At 51.2% G+C, this 20,310-nt stretch overlaps 1 protein-coding gene across 1 annotated transcript; it reads right to left on the reverse strand.

Moving 5' to 3' along the window:
* Nucleotides 1-387: 387 nt before the first annotated feature.
* On the reverse strand, nt 388-17,961 carry CHRNB4 (cholinergic receptor nicotinic beta 4 subunit). Its single transcript, XM_010955206.3, has 6 exons — nt 17,730-17,961; nt 13,127-13,275; nt 6,424-6,468; nt 6,212-6,321; nt 4,436-5,423; nt 388-1,314 (listed from the first exon to the last, which is right to left on the reverse strand). The coding sequence occupies exons 1-6, from the start codon at nt 17,782-17,784 to the stop codon at nt 1,174-1,176; spliced, it is 1,488 nt and encodes a 495-aa protein (XP_010953508.2). The 5' UTR covers nt 17,785-17,961; the 3' UTR covers nt 388-1,173.
* Nucleotides 17,962-20,310: the final 2,349 nt, after the last annotated feature.

Consider the following 20,310-nt stretch of genomic DNA (forward strand, 5'->3'; position numbering starts at 1 on the left):
CCAGAAAGGAGCAGCAGGAGGGAGTTGTTTTGGGTGATATGTCTCCTGTATCCTGATTACATGTATCTATATGTGTGTTAAAATTAATAGAATGGTACATAAAAAGTCCACTTATTGTATAATAATTTTTTAAATAGATTTTTTAAGTCCATTCCACAATATTTTGAGTGCCTACTACGTGCTAGGTACTGTGCAAAATATAGTATGTGGGGGAAAACCAATCAGAGCATTTGTAAGGCAGACACACCTGACCCAGCCCATATAAAAAGCGGAATGTGACCAGGGTTAAGTGTGGAGGAGAGAGCCATTCCCTTCAGGTGGCGGAGGCAGAGAAAGCTGCTCAGAGGAGGGGGCATCTGGGCTTGAAGGAGAAAAAGGAGCCATGTATTCATTCAGCAAACATTTATTGAGCATCTGCTCTGTGCTGAGCTCCATCCTAGGCCCTGGGGATACTGCAGCAAACACCAAGGGCCAGGTCCCTGCTCTCAGGGAGCTCACACTCTAGTGGGTGAGATGTGGACAATAAACAACACTGCCAAATGAAAGCCTCGGGTACCGAGAGGCGCTGGAGGAAGGTAACATGGCTGTGGGGGAGAATGCTTTGGAATGAGTGACTGGGGAAGGTGACACTGGACAAATAACTGATAGGAGCAGAGGCCTGAATGATGCAGCCGTAAGAAGAGCTTAGGAGGCATCAGGAGAAGAAGGTTCGGGTAGGACGTACAGCCAATGCAGAGGCTCTAAGCTGGGAAGATCTTGAAGCATGTGAAGGACTAAAAGAAGCTCATTGAACCTAGTGGACAAGGAGGAGTGGAGGGAGATGGAGTGAGAGGTGGGGTGGGCTGCAGGCAAGATGCCTGGCACACAGTGGATGCTCTAGTTATGCTGATCTTTATCCCCAGAGCCTGCCTCAGGGAAGGAAGACAGGCCAGAATTCAGGTGTCCGGAGACCCTCCTGCAGGGATTTCTTGGGGCTCCTCCAAGGCCTTCACAGAGGACAGTCCAGGCCCCACATCCTTGCTCCTCCCATGGCCATGGCTGTATGATGGGACTGACAGACTCATTTGTTCAGGGCCTCTTCAGCCGAGAGCCAGAAGGGAGCAGCAAACTGTCCACCTGGCCACTCACATCACCGTGCCCCACAGGCTGGGGGCCTTAGACATGCGAGACAGCCTAGGGCCCCTCGGAAGGTGTGTGGGTCTGAAAGAGGGGCGGTAGGAAGAGGCCCACAGTGCCGAGCACGCACACAACCACGAAAACCCACAGGAACAGCCGGTCCACCACCATGGCCACGTACTTCCAGTCCTCGATGACCTGTGGGCAGACAGAGGGGCCGGTTACAGGGGCTGAGCGTGGGGGTCCTCCCTGCTTTCCCTCTTCCCCCCAACATTGGGGCCTCACTCTCGGGCCAAGGACCCCACAAGCCACTTAGCACTTGGAGTGGCAAGTTCTGAGTCTGAGGCTGTCCTCTCAGCTGTGCCTCTCGGGTCCTTAATCCCCCCCTGCCTGCCCCGGTGGCACCATGGAGCCCCTGGGAACTGAACTGTATGGAAAGGTTAGGAATGAAAGGGGCTATTAATACCGCAGAGTGTGATCTGAAGCCAAATTCGATTATAAATAAGGGGGATGAGGATCACAAGGCTCCTGCCCCCGTTTTCACCCCAAGCCCCCTGCCTGAGCTGGCTTCACCCAAAGGAAGACTTGGGGTGCACCTGGCTGAGTGGGGGCTATGCAGTGGGGCCTGCAGGACACCTGAAATCCTGCTGTTTAATTTGCTCAGCTCTGTGATGAGCGGTGTCTGCTAGTTCTTGTAGTTAAGACCCAGCCTCCAGCCACATCACCTGGGTTTCTCCCCACCGCCCACCTCCCCGACTCTCACCCTCTCTCCAGCCCCTGCTCTCTGGTCTTCTCAGATCCAGCTGTGGGGTGGAGGATTGGCAGAAACCTGGCTGGCCTCCAGGGGTGCCACCACAGATGTGCCTGCCTCCTTGGCCGGGGAGGGAGGTGGAGGGGAGATGCCCCAGAGGCCCCAGCATCCTGCTCCCCCTCGCCCACGCCCGCTTTCACATCCGGCCTGGCTGGGTTCTCCTACGTACTTTCCCTCGTGGCTAGCTAGTGGCTGGATCAGCAGAGCACAGCAGAGGCGCTGGAGCTGGAAATTTGGGCAATGAAGGGCAAGCTGGTGTCGGTGACCCAATTTGCCAGAGCCCTGGTGAGCGCTGTGCACCTCCCTCCCTGGTCAGCCAGCCCCACACCCCCAGTGAAACACAACTGCTGCCTGTGTCCCAGATGTGGCAAGCACTGCAGGCTCTCCGCACAGCACTGCCCTCACCTTGGGTTTCTTTCTGACAGCCCTAATTGCAAACGACTGTGTGTGTGTTCTTGCGCATGTGTGCCTTCCCCCCTTTTTATATTTTTATGCTATTTATGGTGACCAGTTAATCGTCAGGGAGGGCGAAAGTGCTAAGGATGAGGAACAGCCTGGGCTGGCTTAGGGGCGGGCATGCTCTGGAAGGGAAGACAGTCTCCTTTCTCCAGCTCAACATGAGAAAATTGATCAACCAAAAAGGCCACCACGTGCCAGGGCAGGGCAAGGCACTGGGAAGGGCAAGAAAGGTTAAGGACATCAGAAAGAGCTGGGTATGGAGCTTGGCTCTGCTCTGTGCCAGCTGTGTGACCTTAGGCAAGTCAACGAGCCTCTCTGGACCTAACTTCCTCTATTGTAAAATGGAGGTTCAAGTAAATGCCACTTCACAGGTTCCTGGGAGAGTCAGGAGTAACGGATGTCTGGTCCTGGCACAGGGCCTAATGTGTGGCTGGAGATCAATGAACGCTGGTGATTATGATAACTGTGGGTCCTGCCTGGCTCTTTCCCAGAAGATGCTTTTAATTAACTTTTAATTAACTAGTTAGAAACAGCAAGAGGTGCATGAGACCTTTAGAAGAGAAAGCTCAGGGTGGGTGCCGGCTCAGCCAGGGGTGCCGGAGACCGGCCTCTCAACCTACAGGTGCCCCAGAACCACTGAGCAGATCCCAGCTCTGTCAGAACAGGTGGCCTCGAAACTCTAGTTTGACAAGTTGCCCAAGGGGGTCTGTGCAGCAGCCTCGGATGCTGCGTCTAACCAGCTCCCAGGCAAGACCGATGCAGCAGGTCCGGGGACCGCGCTCTGAGGACAAGGGCGTAGAAGAGCTTGCGTCCTACATTCCGCTGGTGAGCAATCTCTTCTTTCTTTATTCACAGTGTAATTTGGGAGCTTTTCTGCCCTGCTCTTTTCTCTCCGCACGAACTAATGGAACCCCCGTGTCCTCCCTTGAGAATGCAGCTAGTTGAAAAAGACTCGCAGGAAGGTAAGAACATGGCAATGCCCTCTTTCCCCCCAAGCAGCTGCGTGCTGTGCCGTGAAAACCTGTACAAAGAATCTGATCTGATGAGGTGCTAAAATGAGAGCATTCACAAGACTCTGAGACTTGTTCTCCTGCCTGTTTGGAAACCTGTGTGAAAATTTCTAACCGTTAATATCACATTCTGTGTTTAGTTATTATAAAACTGTCCTTTGAAGAGTGATTTGTTCAAAGGAGTCGGTTGAGATGCCTAAACTCGCTGCTTTGCCCTGTGAAAGTAAACTTAAGCTCTTTTCAGGAATCTGTAATTGTAGTCACCCTACTCGATCATTTATTTCCCTGATAGCAGTAATATTTAAATGGATGGTTCTGTACTATAAAAGCTGTAAGTGTTTGCGTGGCTTCATGACAAGCCTGACAAGCACGGGGGCAGATGCCCTCGGTGCACCGACCCACCTGTGCCCTTAAAGACAGAATCATTTTCAGCCCACGGACAGCCTCCCACTTCAAGCCTGCTTCTCTTTTCTTTCCCCCAGGGCTTCCTCCAGCAGCAAAGGTGCTTGCTCCACGGCCAGCTGGCATAACCAAGAAGTGCAGGGGAGTTAACGCCCCAAGGCTGCTTGGCCCATGGAAGATGGGAGCTGATGGGCAAATACCCTCCTCCCTCCCAGGGGATGATTCTCAGGCTTGTTCCCCACCTTCCACAGAGAGTCCCCAACTGGATGAGCCCCAGGGCTTAGGGACCCCAGAATCATCTCACTAATACCCACACTGGCTTTCCTCCTTTCCCTGTCTCCTGTTCCCCACTTCCTCATTGCGCTTCCTGAGATCACTTCTCATATAAACTGCCTCTGCTCAGTCCTCATCTCAGGCTCTGCTGTCCCAAAACAAACACAAAAGGATGACTGGTACTTCCTTCATCTCCCCTGATGCACGAAACTAGAATAAGTCTCATTTCAGTTGTGGATTTCTTATTCAAACGAAGAGTTTGGAAGCCCTTGTCTCATGAATTAACTGCAGGAAATGGGAAACTGGCGATATTATTCGAGCTTCTTCCACTGGGCAGGTGTTGGGGGCTGGGCTAGCAACTTACACTCTGGTCTTGATCGTCACTCTCTATGTGCTGCGCAATGAAGCTGACGCCCTCTAAAGCCTCCTGCACATCTTGCTGGAACCTCCCAGAAGACCTCAGCCGGAAATCCCTGGGGATACCTGCCGAGCCGGAGCCAGCTGGAGACTTGGTTGCTGCAGAGGCAGGATTCACAAAGTACATGGAGTTCCTGTAGAGGTTGGAGGAGCTGGTGGGGCCCGTGGCCGAGGTGGTGGCAGTGGCCTCAGACTTGGTCAGGCGAGCCTGGCTGGGCTGGGGGACTCTGGAAGGACTGCTGTAGGGGCGCTTCATGAAGAGTAAGGTGGGCAGCTTGTGCAGGAAGCAGCGCTTGACCCAAGGCGCCATGGTGTGTGTGCTGGGTGAGCGGTGGTGCACATTGAGCACACAGACGCTGGTGACTATGGAGAAGGTGACCAGCACCATGGTGAACATGAGGTATTTGCCGATGAGTGGCACATCGAGGGAGGTGGGTGGCACGATCTTGGAGATGAGCAGCAGGAAGACGGTGAGCGCCAGCAGCACAGAGATGCACAGCGTCATCTTCTCGCCACAGTCGGATGGCAGGTAGAAGACGAGGATGGCCAGCGAGGTGATGAGCACGCAGGGGATGATGAGGTTGATGGTGTAGAAGAGGGGCTTGCGCTTGATGATGAAGTGGTAAGTCACGTCCACATAGCTGGGGTCCTGCGGGTTCACATTCCTTCGCCCGGGGAGGGCCACTATGTCCCATTCACCACTGGGTGTGAAGTCATCCATGCTGGCGGTGGGCGACTTGAGGACCATATCGATCTCCGTGTGGTCGTAGGTCCAGGAGCGGAACTTGAGGGTGCAGTTTTGCTGATCGAAGGGGAAATGCTTCACCTCGATCTTGCAGGCACTCTTGCAGATGGCAGGGGGCAGCCACAGGATGCTGCCATTGGAGCGGACCACCACGTTGGTGTAGAGAGACACCTCGTATGTCCCATCAGCGCTGGGGGCGGGGGCAGGGCATGGAGGAGAACCTCATGAAATCCATAGATGAGGGCTGGCTGTTCTCAGAACTCACCAAAGAGCCCTGCGGGATACTTTCTCACTAATCCCTCTTCCAACCCCCATGTCCTCTCTGGAAAGGCCCGCTTTACTTGGCAACTGCATGGTGCAGAGAGCCCTGCCATGAAGCAGCAGCAGGCTTCATGTGGATTAACTCTTTTAAACCTCATAATCATCCAGTGAGGTAGGTATTAATATCACCCCCATTTTACAGACGGGAAAAACCAAGACTCGTAGAAGTGAATTGACTTCTTAAAAGGTCAGAAAACAAGTAAGCAGTAGAGCTACGAGTTGAAGGCAGGTCTTTCTGTCTTTAGACCACATGCTCATCATCATTTCATGCTTCTGCTGGTATAACTACAACCCGGGAAGTCTCTCTAGCCCCCTCCATCTACCTGCGATATTTATGCATATTAAGTCAATGCTACCAACACGGACAAAGCAACTGAAGGTCAAAAGGTCAGTGTGGGGACAGAAAGAGCACTGGGCTCAGAGTCAGGATGCTGGTCCGGGTCCCAGCTGTGCCTGAGTGAGTCACAAGACCCTCCCTGTCTCTGGGAATCCGATTCCCCACCTGGGGCTGAGGGTGCTGGCTCTGCTCATCTCTAACCCTCCTGCAGCCTCACAGCCTGAAGCCTGGGTGAAGCACCGATGGGGCCCAGGGCTGGACTCAGGACTGGAGGACCCAGGGCCCGGCCCTCACCCACCTTGGCCAGCCCGGCCACTCACTTGTTGTAAAGCACGATGTCAGGCAGCCAGACGCGCTTCGCGGGGATCCTCAGGATGTTCACGCCCTCGTAGCGGGAGCTGTTCCAGGCCAGGCGGTAGTCCGTCCACTCCTGAGCAGACAGGCGAGGCCCCGTCACTTGTAGGCTCCTCGCAGCCAAGGGGCAGCCCTGGAGGAAATGCCTCCTGGGCTGGGGGCCCTGCAGGGCACTTACCTGTTTCAGCCAGACGTTGGTGGTCATGATCTGTTCTCGTTCATTCTGGGGAGGGAAATGGGGCTATCAGTTCAGCGAGCGGGAGGCGCCCTCACAAACAGATCCCACTTTCTCAAGTGAAAGGCTCTGAGCTCTGGGCCGTGTGACTAATCGCCCAGCTGACATCTCTCTAACGGCTCAGATGTATTTCACAGCCAGGGTGACTCAAAGCTCATGATCTTTTACCCATTCTCAGGGCTCCACTGGCATTGCCCTCTCTGTAAGTGGCACCCCCAGCCATACCACTCAAAGCCAGAAACCTGGCGGTTGTCGCCGACACCTTGCTGTCTGGTCATTAGTAAGTCCTGTAGGTTGTGTCCCCTACACAAGTCTCACATGTGTCTGCTTCTCTCCATCTCTGCTGCCACAATTGTCCAATGCCTGGACCTCTGCCGTAGCCTCCTGATTGCTCTTCCTGCTCTGCCCTGGCCTGCCTTTGGTTATCCCCTACAGAACAGCCAGGCTGATCCTTTCAAAATCTTAACTCCTCAGGCCATGTCGCTGTGCTGAAACCCTCTACTCCCATCCCATCTCCTCCAAATGGAAAGCCGAAGTCCTGCCCCAGGCCTCCAAGGCCCGCCATGATCAGCAGATCTCATTGCTCTGCCATCTGCTCATCCCATTTCAGCTACACTTGTCTTTTGGCTTCTGCCTTTGCACATACCGTTCCCTCTTCCTGGAAATCCACACAGCTGACCCTCTCACTTTTTTCAGGTCTTCCGTGACCTTTCTACATAAAATAGCACCTGTCTCCCTCTCTCTCTCACCCTGCTTTATTTTTCTTCGCTTTTATCACCACTGGAACCTCTACTGGGGTATTTTGTGCCACGTCCTACTAGAATCTAAGTTCCTTGAGGGCAAGACAGCACTTAGAAGGGTACCTGGGATGTGTCAGATGTGCAATAAATATTTTCTGAAGAATACAAGAACCCTACCACAATGATCCAGACCACCATAATCTCTTTCTCACTTGGACCACTGCAAGACCCCCCAGCTGGTCTGTGTCCACTCTGCACACACACACCCCATCCACACACCCATTCTTCCTATGCAGCCAAAAGAAACTTCCAGAGTTCCTGCCATTTCCCCCTTAATCCTGTCTTTACTTAGGTCACGTCTATGGCTTTCTGCATGTATGAAATAAAGATCCAGCTCCTTCACAGGGTCTGCAAGGCCTTGCCAGCTTTCCCAGCTTCATTTCACCTTTGCTCTGTACTCTGCCTGCCCTGCCCCGGCCTTCTTTAGTTCTCTGAATGTGCCTTGTGCTCTCAGTCTGTACCATTTTCCCTGCCTCTTCTTCACCAAGATAACTTCCAGCATCATGATCTCAGCTTGGGAGTCACTTCCTCCAGGACCCTTTCCTGAACCCTCAACTAGGAAAGCATATCAGTAGAAAAAAAAGGTTCAGTTGCCCGTAACAGAGAGCCAGACTAACACTGGCTTGAATCAAGTTTATTTCTCTCTCGTAGCAGTTTGGGCACACAGGCACACCTCATTTTACTGTGCTTCACAGATACTGTGTTTTTCACAAATTGGAGATTCATGGCAACTCTCTGTGGAGCGTCTATTGGCACCATTTTTTCCAACAGCATTTGCTCACTTTGTGTCTCTGGGTCACATGTTGGTAATTTTTGCAATATTTTAAACTTTTTCATTGTTCTATTGGTTTTGGTGATCTGTGATTAGTGAGTGATCTTTGATCACTGCTGCAAAAATATTATAGCTCACTGAAGGTTCAGATAATGGTTAACAATAAAGTATTTTAGCAATAAAGTATTTTTTTTAGCAATAAAGTATTTTTAAATTAAGGTATGTACTTTTTTTAGACATAATTCTATTGAATACAGCATAATGTAAACATAACTTTTATATGCACTGGGAAACCGAAAAATTCATGTGACTCGCTTTATTGTGGCATTCACTGAATTGTGGTCATCTGGAATCAAACTTGCAGTATCTTTGAGGTATGCCTGTATATGGTGGTTTTGCTCTACAGAGTCCTTAGGGACCCAGATTCCTTCCAGCTTTCTTCTCTACCACACCTAGAGTGTGGCCCTCATCTGCAGATAGTCCACAATGACTGCTGCAGCTCCAGCCATTATGCCCACATTCCAGGCTGTTGAAGCGTAGGTGGGAAGAGGAGAGAGAGGATGCATTCCAATTGTCTTTTTCCCCCAGTTGTCTTGTTTTAATCAGAGTATTTAGGGTATTTACATTTAGTGTAGTTACTGATAAATCTGGGTTTAAACCTACCACCTATCTGTTTTCTGTTTATTCCCTTTCTCTCTTTTCTTGCCTTATTTTGGATTAACTATTTTATTATTCCATTTCTTCCCACATTAACGTGACTCTTCTTTTCATAGTTACCCTGGAGACAACAGTATGCATATACTTGTTTTTTTAGAATCTAGTATAAATGAGAATCTACTTTTAACCACTTCCAGAACAAGGCAAGAACTTTAGAACATTTCAGTTCCATCTACCCCTTCCTTACTCTTGGGCTATTGTCTGTATTTAGTTCTACATGTAATTAAAATCTTGCAAGACTTTTGTTTGTTTTATAGTGTCAGTATCAATTCAAATCCACCCTTCCTGTTGTGCTTCCTTCTTTCCTGTATTTCTGTGCTTCCATCTGGGATCCTTTTCCTTATTGCTGAAGAGCATCCTTTACTACTGGGTCTTCTTGGGTTAAATTCTCCATTTTTTCTTTTTTGGTCTGAAAACATCTTTATTTATCCTTCATTTTTGAATTATATTTTTAATAGTTGTCTACTTCTAGGTTTGCAGCTTTTTCTTGCAGCATTTATAAAATGTCATTTAATTTTCTGGCTTCCATTTTCAGCTGTTAGTTTTATTGTTGCTCCTAACTTTTGTTTCCCCTCTGACTGCTTTTAAGATTTTCTTTGTCTTTGCTTGTCAGGAGTTTAAGTGCTATGCACCTGGATATGATTTTCTTTGTATTTGTGCCTCATAAACAGCCATAGAGCCTCTTGAATCTCCTCTGTATTTTCCATCCTTTTTTTCTATCATTTGTCCAGGTATTTTCTCTCTCTCTTTTTTTTTTTTTTTTTTTTTTAGATTCTGCATATGAGCGCTCTCATGTGGTATTTTTCTTTCCCTTTCTGGCTTACTCCACTTAGAATGACATTCTCCAGGAACATCCATGTTGCTGCAAATGGAGTTATGTTGTTGGTTTTTATGGCTGAATAGTATTCCATTGTATAAATATACCACATCTTCTTTATCCAGTCATCTGTTGGTGGACGTTTAGGCTGTTTCCATGTCTTGGCTGTTGTAAGTAGTGCTGCTATGTGTCTAGGTATTTTCAGTTGACCTCTCTTCCAGTTCATTAACTTTCTCTTCTGCTATGACCAATCCGCTATTCAGCCCATGCAATAAATTTTAAATTCTCCATCATTATAAGTTTCTTGAACACAGTAATGCACAGTATTTTCTTTTTAAGAAAATTTATTTTATTTATTTTTAATATCAGTAAAGTACACATAACATAAAATTTACCATCTTTTTTTTTTAATGGGGGGAGGTAATTAGGTTTATTTATTTATTTAACAGACATACTGGGAATTGAACCCAGGACCTTGTGCATGCTAGGCACACACTCGACCGCTGAGCTAATTTACCATCTTAATGGCAGTTATTGTAAAGCCTATGTCTGATGACTCCAGTGTTTGAATCATCTATGAGTCTGTTTCTCTTCTTTTTCCTGTTTTTTTCTTGTTTCATCTTGTGTTATTGCCTGCCTATTAAGTTTTCATCTGACTTTATCTGCCTCCAGGGAGGACTGACTTTGGCTTTATGGCAAGCAGTTAGAGGGGAGCCCCTTCATCTCATCTGTGACTGAGCTGGTTCAAAGCAGGTTTTAGTTTTTATTTGTGGCGGCCGGCCTGCTCTTGATTCATTTGACTCTGAGGGGTGATCCTTTTAAGGTCCCCACCAAGGCCCCATCTCCTTAGTGGGGCTCCAGTTCCAATTTGTGTCATCCCAGCCCCGTAAGAGTGCCAAGCACTCAGCTGGCCTTTCAGCCCCTTGGCCACTACTTTGTGCTCAGCTCCCTAGCCCCTTGGCCCTCCAGTGCTTACCAATCTTCAAATGAAGGGAAAAGCACCAGAGACTGACAGAGTCACCTCCTGAATCCTGGTCCCTCGAGTCCTAGCTGAGCTCTCCAAGACCTTCAAATAGATTTAGGGGAGGGGAGGCATTTTTGTCTGGCTTTTCTAATTGTTCTTGTGGAAAAGTCGATCTGCAATAAGATACTCTGTCATTACTGAAAGCTGAAAACTTTCATCTGTCTTAAAAAATTTTTTTGAGTTGAGGTATAATTTACATACAGTGAAATGCATAGATCTTAAGCATACAATTTGATGTTTTAACAAATGCATTATCTGGGTAACCCACCTCCTTTTCAATGTGTAGAACATTGCTGTCACCCAGAAAGTTCTCTTGTCCCTTAGTCCTGTCCTTCAGCCCCCTTTACTCCCCCAGCAACTGCTGAATCTGCCTGAGGACGCTGGTTCAAGACCCTGGCCTCCCCTGGCCTTACACAGCACAAACTGCCTGCCTGCTGCCTAGGAAACGTCCGTCTTTAAACTAGTTACGCCTATTACTCCGCCTCCTGGAAACCTAAACCCTGGAACACAAAAAGGGAAAATCAACCCTCAGACCTGCCATTTGTTCCATACACAGCCTTTCCCGATTAGGGCAGCTCACCTGCTGCACCCACAGGCTTGGGGGCCAGAGGCTGGGTGCCCTCCTCCTTCTGGTAACCTCTCTTCCCTCACAGCGCCCACAGAGCAGGTCTGTCAGGGGCAGCCTGAGCCTGGAAGCGTGGCCAGAGCTGCCTGCCTGCCCACCCTCCCCGGGGCGGCAGCTGTGGGGCAGCAGCTGGGCTCACCCCATTAAGCAAAAAGCCCTTGGCTGGACAATAACTCTCAGACACCAGCCAGGGAGCGGCCTGGCTGGCAGCGCTACTTCCTTCCAGCTGCCAGCGGAGGGGAGGACGGAGAGCACAGGCTTTCCACCCCTCCCCCATTCTTGGGCTGCGCTTCCTCCCAGGGGAGGGAGCCGGCCATTAATTTGGCCAAAGCCTTCTTGAGGGCTGTAGGTTGGATGGGCTGGGTTTGTAGGGCCAAGTGTGCTAGGGAGAGAGGCTTGGGGGTAAGAAGGCAGCCCCCGGAGCAGAGGAGGTCCAGCCCCCTTGGTTATCTCCTGCCCCATGGCTGGTCACAGTACCCTGCCTGGGAACACTCCCCACAGAGCTGCTTCTAGGAGCCAGGTACCAAACTGTGCCTAGGGACGTGGACAGGGCTACACAGGGAAGATTCACAATGAGCCATGTGTCCCTTGGGCACCCCCAACTCAGAGACAGCAGAAGGGGAACTCCCAAGTACCCCAGCCTTCCTCAGCAGCCCCCACCCGGCCCCACATCCACACAATCCACACATCAAGATCCAAAAACCCTACTGCTGGCTCTGTAATCCATTCTTCACTTCCAAACCTGCAGTGACCGCCCTCATTTATCCAGACCCTCACCCAGCTGGCTAGAAGGATGCAGCAGCTGCCTCTCATCCTGTCCCTGCACCTGGGCCTCTGTGCCCATCAGTTTCTGCAACCTAGTTCCTACTTCCTCTGACAGGTAGAGGGTATGCAAAGTCACCTGCTGAGCAGGCTGGGGGAGAGAACAGGACAGAAGGAAGAGGCATGTATGGCCGTGTTGGAGGCCTACCTGTCTGTGGCAGGCCCATTGGCTGCCTCCCCAGTGGTCATTTCCCCGCTCACAACTTTTGTTAATAAAACTATGACTTTGTTAAATATTGGATACTCATGAATTTCATGGTCCCTTCTCCAGCCTCTTCGCCATGTATTGCTAAGTCTTAGCTAACCATGCTAATTCCATTCCTCCAGCCGATCATCAGTTAAGGCTTAGGCATGAGCTGTAGCCCTGGCCGTCGAGAGCTAGGGGCAGCCTAGAGGGCAGGTCTCTGGGAAAGGTTTTCTCTTACTCAAAAAAGGGCTCAAGAAAGGATTTGCCATTTACTGCCACATTGTCATGTGAAGATTTTGTTTGGAACCTTGGCTATCATCTCATGGTCATGGGGGAGAAAACAAGAGAATCACAGAATCCTGACATCATTGAATTACTGCCGTGACCAACACTGAAACGATCAGCCTGCTCGCTTGTTATGTGATAAAACAGATGTCCTTATTGTTTCAGGCACTCATAGTTGGATGTTCTGTCACTTGAAGCCAAAGCATCTGAACTGAGATTGAGATCACGGGTGTGCAGGTGGCGCTGAACTGTGAAACGAGAGTGCACAAAGTGTGCAGGACACCCCCAGCAAAGAGAAGGCCGCATGCAAAGGTGCAGACAGCATTTTTGGAATGAAAGAATCATAACTTAGAGGCAGAGTCAGGGCTCTCAAACTTTAGATTAAATTCCTTAATTTATGCATATGGAAAAAGATCAGGTGAACAATCTAGGGCTTTGTCCAGGAGTCCTGGTAATATCAGAAGCCAATCCCAAGTTGCCCAGCTCCCAGCCCTGCACACTGGATTGCCACTCCTTTTCTGGAGACCTGGCCTGGGCCCCGAAAACCCACCGTGCCTCTCCTCCTGAGCCTTGAGGCACAGCTGCCCCTGCACCTACCACGCTGATGAGCTGGGCCAGGGTGAGCTGCAGCTGGATGGAGATGAGCTGGGAGGAGCTGGTGGCTGGGCGGATCAGGCTGTTGTAGTGGGTTTTGTTCAGAAGGTCGTCCATGAGCTTCTCCTCAGCGTTGGCCACGCGGCCGTCCCCTGGGAAAATACAGAGTCAGACCTGCTAGGTCCTCACCCTGCTGATCCCCACTGCTGCTCATGGCAACGAAGGGGAGAGCTGTGAGGGTCAGGGAGCCCAGGGCTGGCTGGAGCAGCTAAGGTGCCGGCAGGCCTGCTCCTCCTTGGGGACTTCAAATTAAATCTATCCAAGACAGAGCTCAGCTGTCTCCTCCCATGCCCTGCATCTTCCTCCCCCTGTTCCCTCTAGCAATGAATGGCAGCCCACGCTCCAGACACCTGGTCCAAAACCTGAGCATCTATTCCTGACCCTCCTTTGGTTCATCCAAGTGGCCGCCCAGTTCTGTCTACCCTACTTTCCAAGTCTCTCAGTTTGTTCTCCCATCTGCACCCCTCCAGCCCTGGTCTGGGCTCACCACCCTGCCTTGGGCTCTTCCAGTAGCCTCCTTGCCGGTCTCCCCTCCCCAGCTCTGCCCTGCCATCATTTACCACACAGCGCCAGGGCGGTCTTCCTACAGCAAGAGGACCGGAGCCCATCCCTGCCCGTGGCCTCTCAGAGCTGTAGGCAGGCTTCCAACCCGCGTGCTGCGGCTTGGCATCCCCAGCCCCTTGCCCTGACACCGGCGTTTCTGCCTCAGCCTGGTCTTTCCTGGCCTCTCCGCCTCTGTGTCCAGGCACTCTGTATTTTGGCCATAGACACTGTTTTCCTTTCCCCACGTGACCTTTACTGTCTCACTTCTTAGTCTTCGAGCACACTTTTCTGCCAGGACTGTCCCCAGGCCACTCGCCATCAAATATCTGAGTGTCTGTCCTGTGCCAGGCACTGCTTACATACTGGGGAGGACAGCAAGCACAAAATTGAGAGGCTCCTGCCCTCGGAGAGCCCCCGGCGTAGTGAGTGGAGGAGAGAGATTCCTCCGACATGGGTTTGTGTGCAGAGCTGGGAGCATTGTGATGCTTTCACTGAAAGAGGAAAGGCCTGGGCTTTGGGGAGTTTCCTGGGCTCAGACTCGGCCCTACAGAGTGTGAGGTGCCTTTCAGACACCAAACAGAGGGAGGGGTCCAGCTGGCAGTTGGCTCCTGGTCTGAAGCTTAAAGGAGAGGTCTGGCCTCACAGCCATATTCAAGACCCAGCAAATGCAGCCTCCTGCAGGGAGCCTGACCCAGAGCCGCAGATCTGCCCCTCTTCACACCCAGAGCTCTTGCCACGTGGTATTTGGGTCTTGTCCATGTCCGTCACACATCTAGGAGTGAAGGTGAGGTTCAGGAACTCTGGTGTCTTCGGGTAAGGGCAGGTGGAGGGGTCTTGGAAAGGGGGAGCCTCAGAAGGAGGTCGGTGACACCTGAGCAGGCGACCCCAGGAGCTGGGGAAGACATGAGAGTCTGCAGAGGAAGTGGTGTGTGTGTGGGAGGGGCGGGGGGACAGCAGAGGGGGAAGGATAAGGGAATAAGGGAAGCGGAGGGGGTAGGGGTGGATCCCTGGGCTCACCAGGCCCAGGACTGGGATTACTTCCTCCCCTGAAGGGCCAGTTCACTGTCTTACCAAACCCCTCCGGCCGTATTCAGCCAGAGGGCCCAGAGTGCAAACTGCCCGACCTCAGTCCACTGAGGTGGCCTCCTGGGTGGGTGCTGGGCTGGACACACGGCCACAGGGAGCAGCCACCACCCTGCCTGCTCCATACACTTTCCAACTCATTGCCTATCTGGAGCAGATGCAATATTTAGTGCCTGTGAAAGATGCTCCCAGCGCACCTGCTGCCTGCTGTCCCTCCCCCAAACTGCCCCAGGCTGTCCAGAGGGGGTCCTGTGGACGCTTGGCCTACATTCTGAGTCCCGCCTCTCATACCCTGGACCCCCTCCCAGAGGCCATCCGCTTGAATACCCTGGAAGCCAATCTGTAGCCCCAGGCTATAGCCGGGTCTCTCTCACAGTACCCTCTTATGATATATATTTGGGCTGACTTGTCATTTCTGTGGGATATGACTTGCCCAAGTCCATCTGGCATGTCAGGGCAGCTCTGGTGTCAGAATCTGTAGCTCCTGGTCCCCAGCCCTGCAGTGCCGCTGGATCCCACATCTCTGCAGCCCCAGGAGGCTGGTTTACCTGGGTTTCTGGGAGGCCAGTGCTGCTCACATTGCTCGCTTTGGGCCTGTCCTGCCTCTCAGGGCATTCCGCTGACCCACAAGGACCCTCGCCCATTTCAGGACCAGCCATGGGCTCCAGAGTTAGAGGCTCCGAAAACTTGAGACCATTTAGCCCACTCTCTGTTTCTCATCTGGGGAAACTGGGACCAAAGAGGGGAAGGAACTTACTCAAGGAGCCCTGGGCAGGGGCAGAGGCAGGTCTAGGTGGCTCATTCAGGCAAAGTGCCCTCTTCCATGTCCTTGCTAACTTCCCTGTAAGGAGACCGTCCCTGCAGAGGCCACCTTGGAGCCCAGAGCCGCGTGTGTGCTCATGCCTACCCCTGCGTTTGTACTCATGTATGTGAGAGGGGAGGGAAGGGTTCGAACAACACGTGTTTAGGCTTTTCAATCTGCTGCTTTATGGCTGTGAGGCCTGCCTGGTTCAGAAGACAAGAAATAGGTCTCTCACTCCCAGACGACAGGGGTGGCCCAGAATAGGTGGAAGCTTCTGGGGCACAGTTAGGGGTCACCTCCCAGCCCTGGGGCCAGCACAGTTAAACAAAGAGCCCACCACTAGGGGTCAGTCATGACCCAATGATTCTGAGGAGGAGTGGGCCCGACTTGCCTCTGTCCAGGGCCTTGCCTTCTTAGGCCTTCTCTGGAAAAACTTCTCCCCAGCAGTAAAGGGTTAACAATCTGAGAGGAGATCATAACTGGAATTCTAAACCGTGTGAGTGTGTGTACAGTTTGAAAAAGCAGAGTTGATCATAAAATCTTTATCGGGAAAATGGAAAGGCAATACCGATTGGTTTGGAATATAAACCACAGAAAGTAAGTGGAATCTTGGCTCGTGGGCATCTGAAAGGCAGAGTGATTTTCAGTTGGGAGCGTGTGTCCTTAACTGAGTAAGGGAACAAGAGATTTGTATTTATTAAAAGGCAGCTATGAATTTTTTTTCTAACATTGAGGTTTTTACCTTTTACAAAGAGCTCGCGATATATTAACAGTAGTTTCTCCAATCACATGTAACAATCACCTAGATACTTGTATAAATGTAGATTTTCAGGCTCAATTTCCAGAGATTCTGATCCTGAGAGCCTAGGATGCGGACCAGGAATGTGTACTGGGCGTTTCTGATGAAGGTAGCCCCAGGACCATGCTTAAGAAATACTGCAACTAACTCGTACATCTGAGTCCCCAAGTATGTAGTCAGGGCATATCATCCCCATAGAACAGATAGGGAAACTGAGGCCCAGAAAGGGTAAAGGAATGGCACCCAGCAAGTGGTGACAGAGATAGGACACACACACTGAGTGCAGACACCATATTTGGTGAGATCTTCACTTCCCTATAGGAACCTTGAATGTTCCCCAACTCCTACCTCCAAAACCTCCTATGGTGTGTCTCTGTCTATGGAAGATGTAGCCCTGGTCCCCTAGGCTGACAAGGGCTTGGAGGACAAGACTGGGCTGGAGGGTAGGAGCTGAGAGTCTTTGGAACTTGGGTCGGGAGACTGAGGCTGGGAGCAGGCAATCCTCACCGAATCTGGACTCTGCCTGGGAAGGGCTGACTGGATTTCCCTTCCAGGTTGTCAGAGTCTACTGTCTGTGAGTAAACCCTTAAAGCTAGGAGTTTTCCCATGAGTTGGTTTTAGGGCATCCATGATCCCCTTGGAATGATCATGTGCTGTTAGCATATGAATTTGCGTGTATTTTACTGGGGAGAGTTTCCCTAACTTTCATTAGATTCTCAGATAGGGTAAAGGCCGTAAGAAATATATGCTGTCTGCAGGCATAGCACCCAAGGAGACCTAGAACAGATTCAGGTTTCTGAGTGGCAGGCTCCACTTCAGCCGTCTGGCCCTCAGCCAAGCTGTCTGTCCGGCACACCACCCAACGGGGGTGAGTGACAGAGGCAGTGGTGCCGTAAGTGTGTTTCGTAGGAGATCCACCCCCAAACATACTTGGGCTGGCCATTTGGGCACCCCTACCCCTGCCCCGTGGCAAAGTTTCCGCATCTCTACAATAGCGCTGGGATTGAGCAGAGCTGCCTGCCGACCTGTTACCACTCTGCCCCGCCGCCCAGCGCAAAGGCACTGGCTACGGAGGGTGGCCCTGGCGGCCCGCGAGGAGAGGTGGTCCCCACCCAAAACCTCGAAGACCTACTCATCCTGGAGCGCCCCCGCTGCCTCGGCAAGTGGGCTCAGCCCCGCCCACGCCCCCATTCGTCCCGCACAACCTCGGGCCACTCCGGCCGCCGCTGGGCGCCCTCCCTCCCCTCCCACCTGTAGCCAGTCCAAACGGGCTCTGCCCCACCCAGGCGCCCCTCCCTCCTTCCCTGAAAAGAACTCACCGGGCCCGCAAAGGGCAACCAGAGAGAAAAGGAGCAGGGGGAGCGCGCGTCTCATGATGGGTGGGGCCCGGAGAGGCAGCCGAGGCCAGCTCAGCGGCCGGACCACCGGGCACTGGCAGCCGCCAGCAGGCGAGTGAGCTCCGGTACCCTCGGCCTCGAAGGTCTGAAGCAGCGGGGATGGCGGGCACTAGGACCCGGCGGAGAGCCCAGCCTGGCCCAGCTTGGGGCTGCAGCTGTGAGCTCCGCCCACTCGGGGATGGGGCGGGGCGGAAGAGACCCTAGGGGCGGGATCTGCACAATCAGGGCGGGACTGGCTCTTCTGGACCTGGCCAACTACTTAGGGTTGTCGTCCCGGGGCTTGGTACTTCTCGACCTCCTCTGACCTCCAGGACTGAGTCTGCAAAATTGTACAGCTGGGGAGACTGAGGCAGATGCTTGCTCAGGATCCCTCTACTGTGGGGCAAAGTGGTTGAACTCCAGCCGGGAGGTCCCTGGGCTTTACCTGGGCTTTGTCAGGAGTCAGGAGGTCTTTCAGAAAATGATCTCGAGTCCGTACCCGTGAGGTTTGCTAAAAGAAAGGAGCACTGCAGGGAGTGGGGAGTAAGCCAGCTGGAGTGGGGCGCAGCTACCTGCAGACCTTGGGGAAAGGGCGCTTAGGAAAAGCGTGTGGAATTTGGGAGGATGAAATAGCTCAGGGTCCCCTTATCTAGACTGGAGGACTGGGAAAGGGAGAGAATGGGACCAGAGTGGGCTGACTGTGTCCTACCCCCTTGACCCTTACATCCTGTGCTGACCACAGGCAGCTCAGGTGACTCAAGGGAGCAAGCAACCCCTCCTCCCGCCAAGTGGTCCTCACTAAGAGTTGGAATCAGTATCATTCCCTTGGGAGTTGTGGGACCTCACAGGACAGGCATCAAGCTAGTAAACTTTTCCTGAGTTCTCTGGGCTGCTCTAGCAAATTATTGAACCTGATGAGAGGGTCAACAGAAGCTCAGGCGACAACCTGGACTTGGGATGGGTGTCTGAAGGGAGGCAGTCTTGTGGGGCCGAGCCCTTTACCTGTGGGACCAGTCGCTACCTAGAAGGTATCAGAATTGAGTTGAATTGTAAGACACCCAGCTGGTATCTGAGAACTGCTTGGCGTAAGAAAACTCCCTACACATTTTGGTGACCAGAAATAGTAAATGTAAAAAGGAAAAATGGAGTTTTTCCTTTCAGGGGAAAAACTGCTGGTGCCTGACCCCGCATCAAGACAGTGGTATCAGCCTGTCCCGATGAACTTGACACTCACAGTAAATGAAGTTCAGTTTTGTTTACAACTTCCCTTGATGAAGGAAAAAAAGATTAATTTTGTTAAGTCCCAACCCCTTCACCCACATTTTTTAATAATCCACGTGAAGAAGTGGAAAGGACATAAAGCACTATGACTTTGTTCCAAAATATGATGAATGTCTCAAAAAAGAAAATTTGAGTTGCGAGCTGAACTAGCTGCCTTTTTCATGAAACACCATTTTTGCTTGAAAAGACTGCTGACAGGCAAACTCTAGCTATTCCAACTTGGGGATGTGGCTAGCATTTTTTTCAAAAACAAAATAACTAAACTCGTCACTTCAATGAAAACACCTACAGTCCTTGTTGGTAAGGATAAAATTTGAGCTTTTCCAGTGGAAATGGGAATTTTGGAAAACCTATATCCATGGCCACAAGCTTAACACCTTTCCAACACTTGAAGACTTTTCTGATGAGATCCGTAGTGGTATTAACAAATGCGGGGTTTTTTTTTGAAAGACCCACATCACTCAGGGAACCGATATCTTCTGAATGACCAACGCGGGATGAAACAGCACCTTACAACTGACTTACCCACGAAAGCAGCTATGAGAACCCAGGTGTCTTCTATTCCAGCCAGATGTTAAAGAGACTTGCAAAGTGAAAACAATGCCACTCTCCTCACCAAACCTCTTTACGCAGCAAAACATGTTTATTTTATGTAAAAAAAAAAAAAAGCTTTCTGCTAATATGTAATGACTTGTTATTTTATTTGGTTTTGGGGAGGCAGGTACCTAGATTAATTTATTTTTTATCGTAGGTACTGGGGATTGAACCCAGGACCTCGTGCATGCTAGGCATGCCCTCTACCACTGAGCTATACCCTCCCTCTAATGCCTTGTTATTTTAAAACAAATTAAATATTAAGAACATCTCTCAGTTTTAATTTCTAAAATGGTAAATATCAATAGATGTCACTTATGGAAACAAAAGCTGCTTGGAATCCTGGGTAACTGTTAAAAGTGCAAAGGGGCCCCAAGACCAAAGAGTTGTGACGTGCTGGTCCAGGGGAAACTTTAAAGTTCCGAGGCCCAATATGAGCTCCCCTGACTGCAGAGGACTGACTGGAGGTGGGGGGGTGGGTCCAAGAGGTACTTCTGCCATGTTGGCACCACAGACAGGGTGCTTGGCTTTCCTTCTGTTGTGCCAGGGTCCATGGGATGAGATGAGAGGCTGGGGCCTGCCTTCCTCCCTGTGGGATGGTCACGGAGCCTGGAAGCCTCTCAAGGGAGGTGGTCAGGAGACCAGCTGG

Source organism: Camelus bactrianus, chromosome 27 (genome assembly GCF_048773025.1).
Source record: "Camelus bactrianus isolate YW-2024 breed Bactrian camel chromosome 27, ASM4877302v1, whole genome shotgun sequence".
Taxonomy (NCBI): domain Eukaryota; kingdom Metazoa; phylum Chordata; class Mammalia; order Artiodactyla; family Camelidae; genus Camelus; species Camelus bactrianus.

Coding starts and splice junctions, on each gene's coding strand:
- CHRNB4 (XM_010955206.3), bottom strand. CDS start 17,784: ATGAGACGCGCGCTCCCCCTGCTCCTTTTCTCTCTGGTTGCCCTTTGC. Junction 6,322..6,423: donor CCAACGTCTGGCTGAAACAG/GTAAGTGCCCTG, acceptor CTGTCTGCTCAG/GAGTGGACGGACTACCGCCT. Junction 1,315..4,435: donor GTGACGATCAAGACCAGAGT/GTAAGTTGCTAG, acceptor GTCTGCCCACAG/GTCATCGAGGACTGGAAGTA.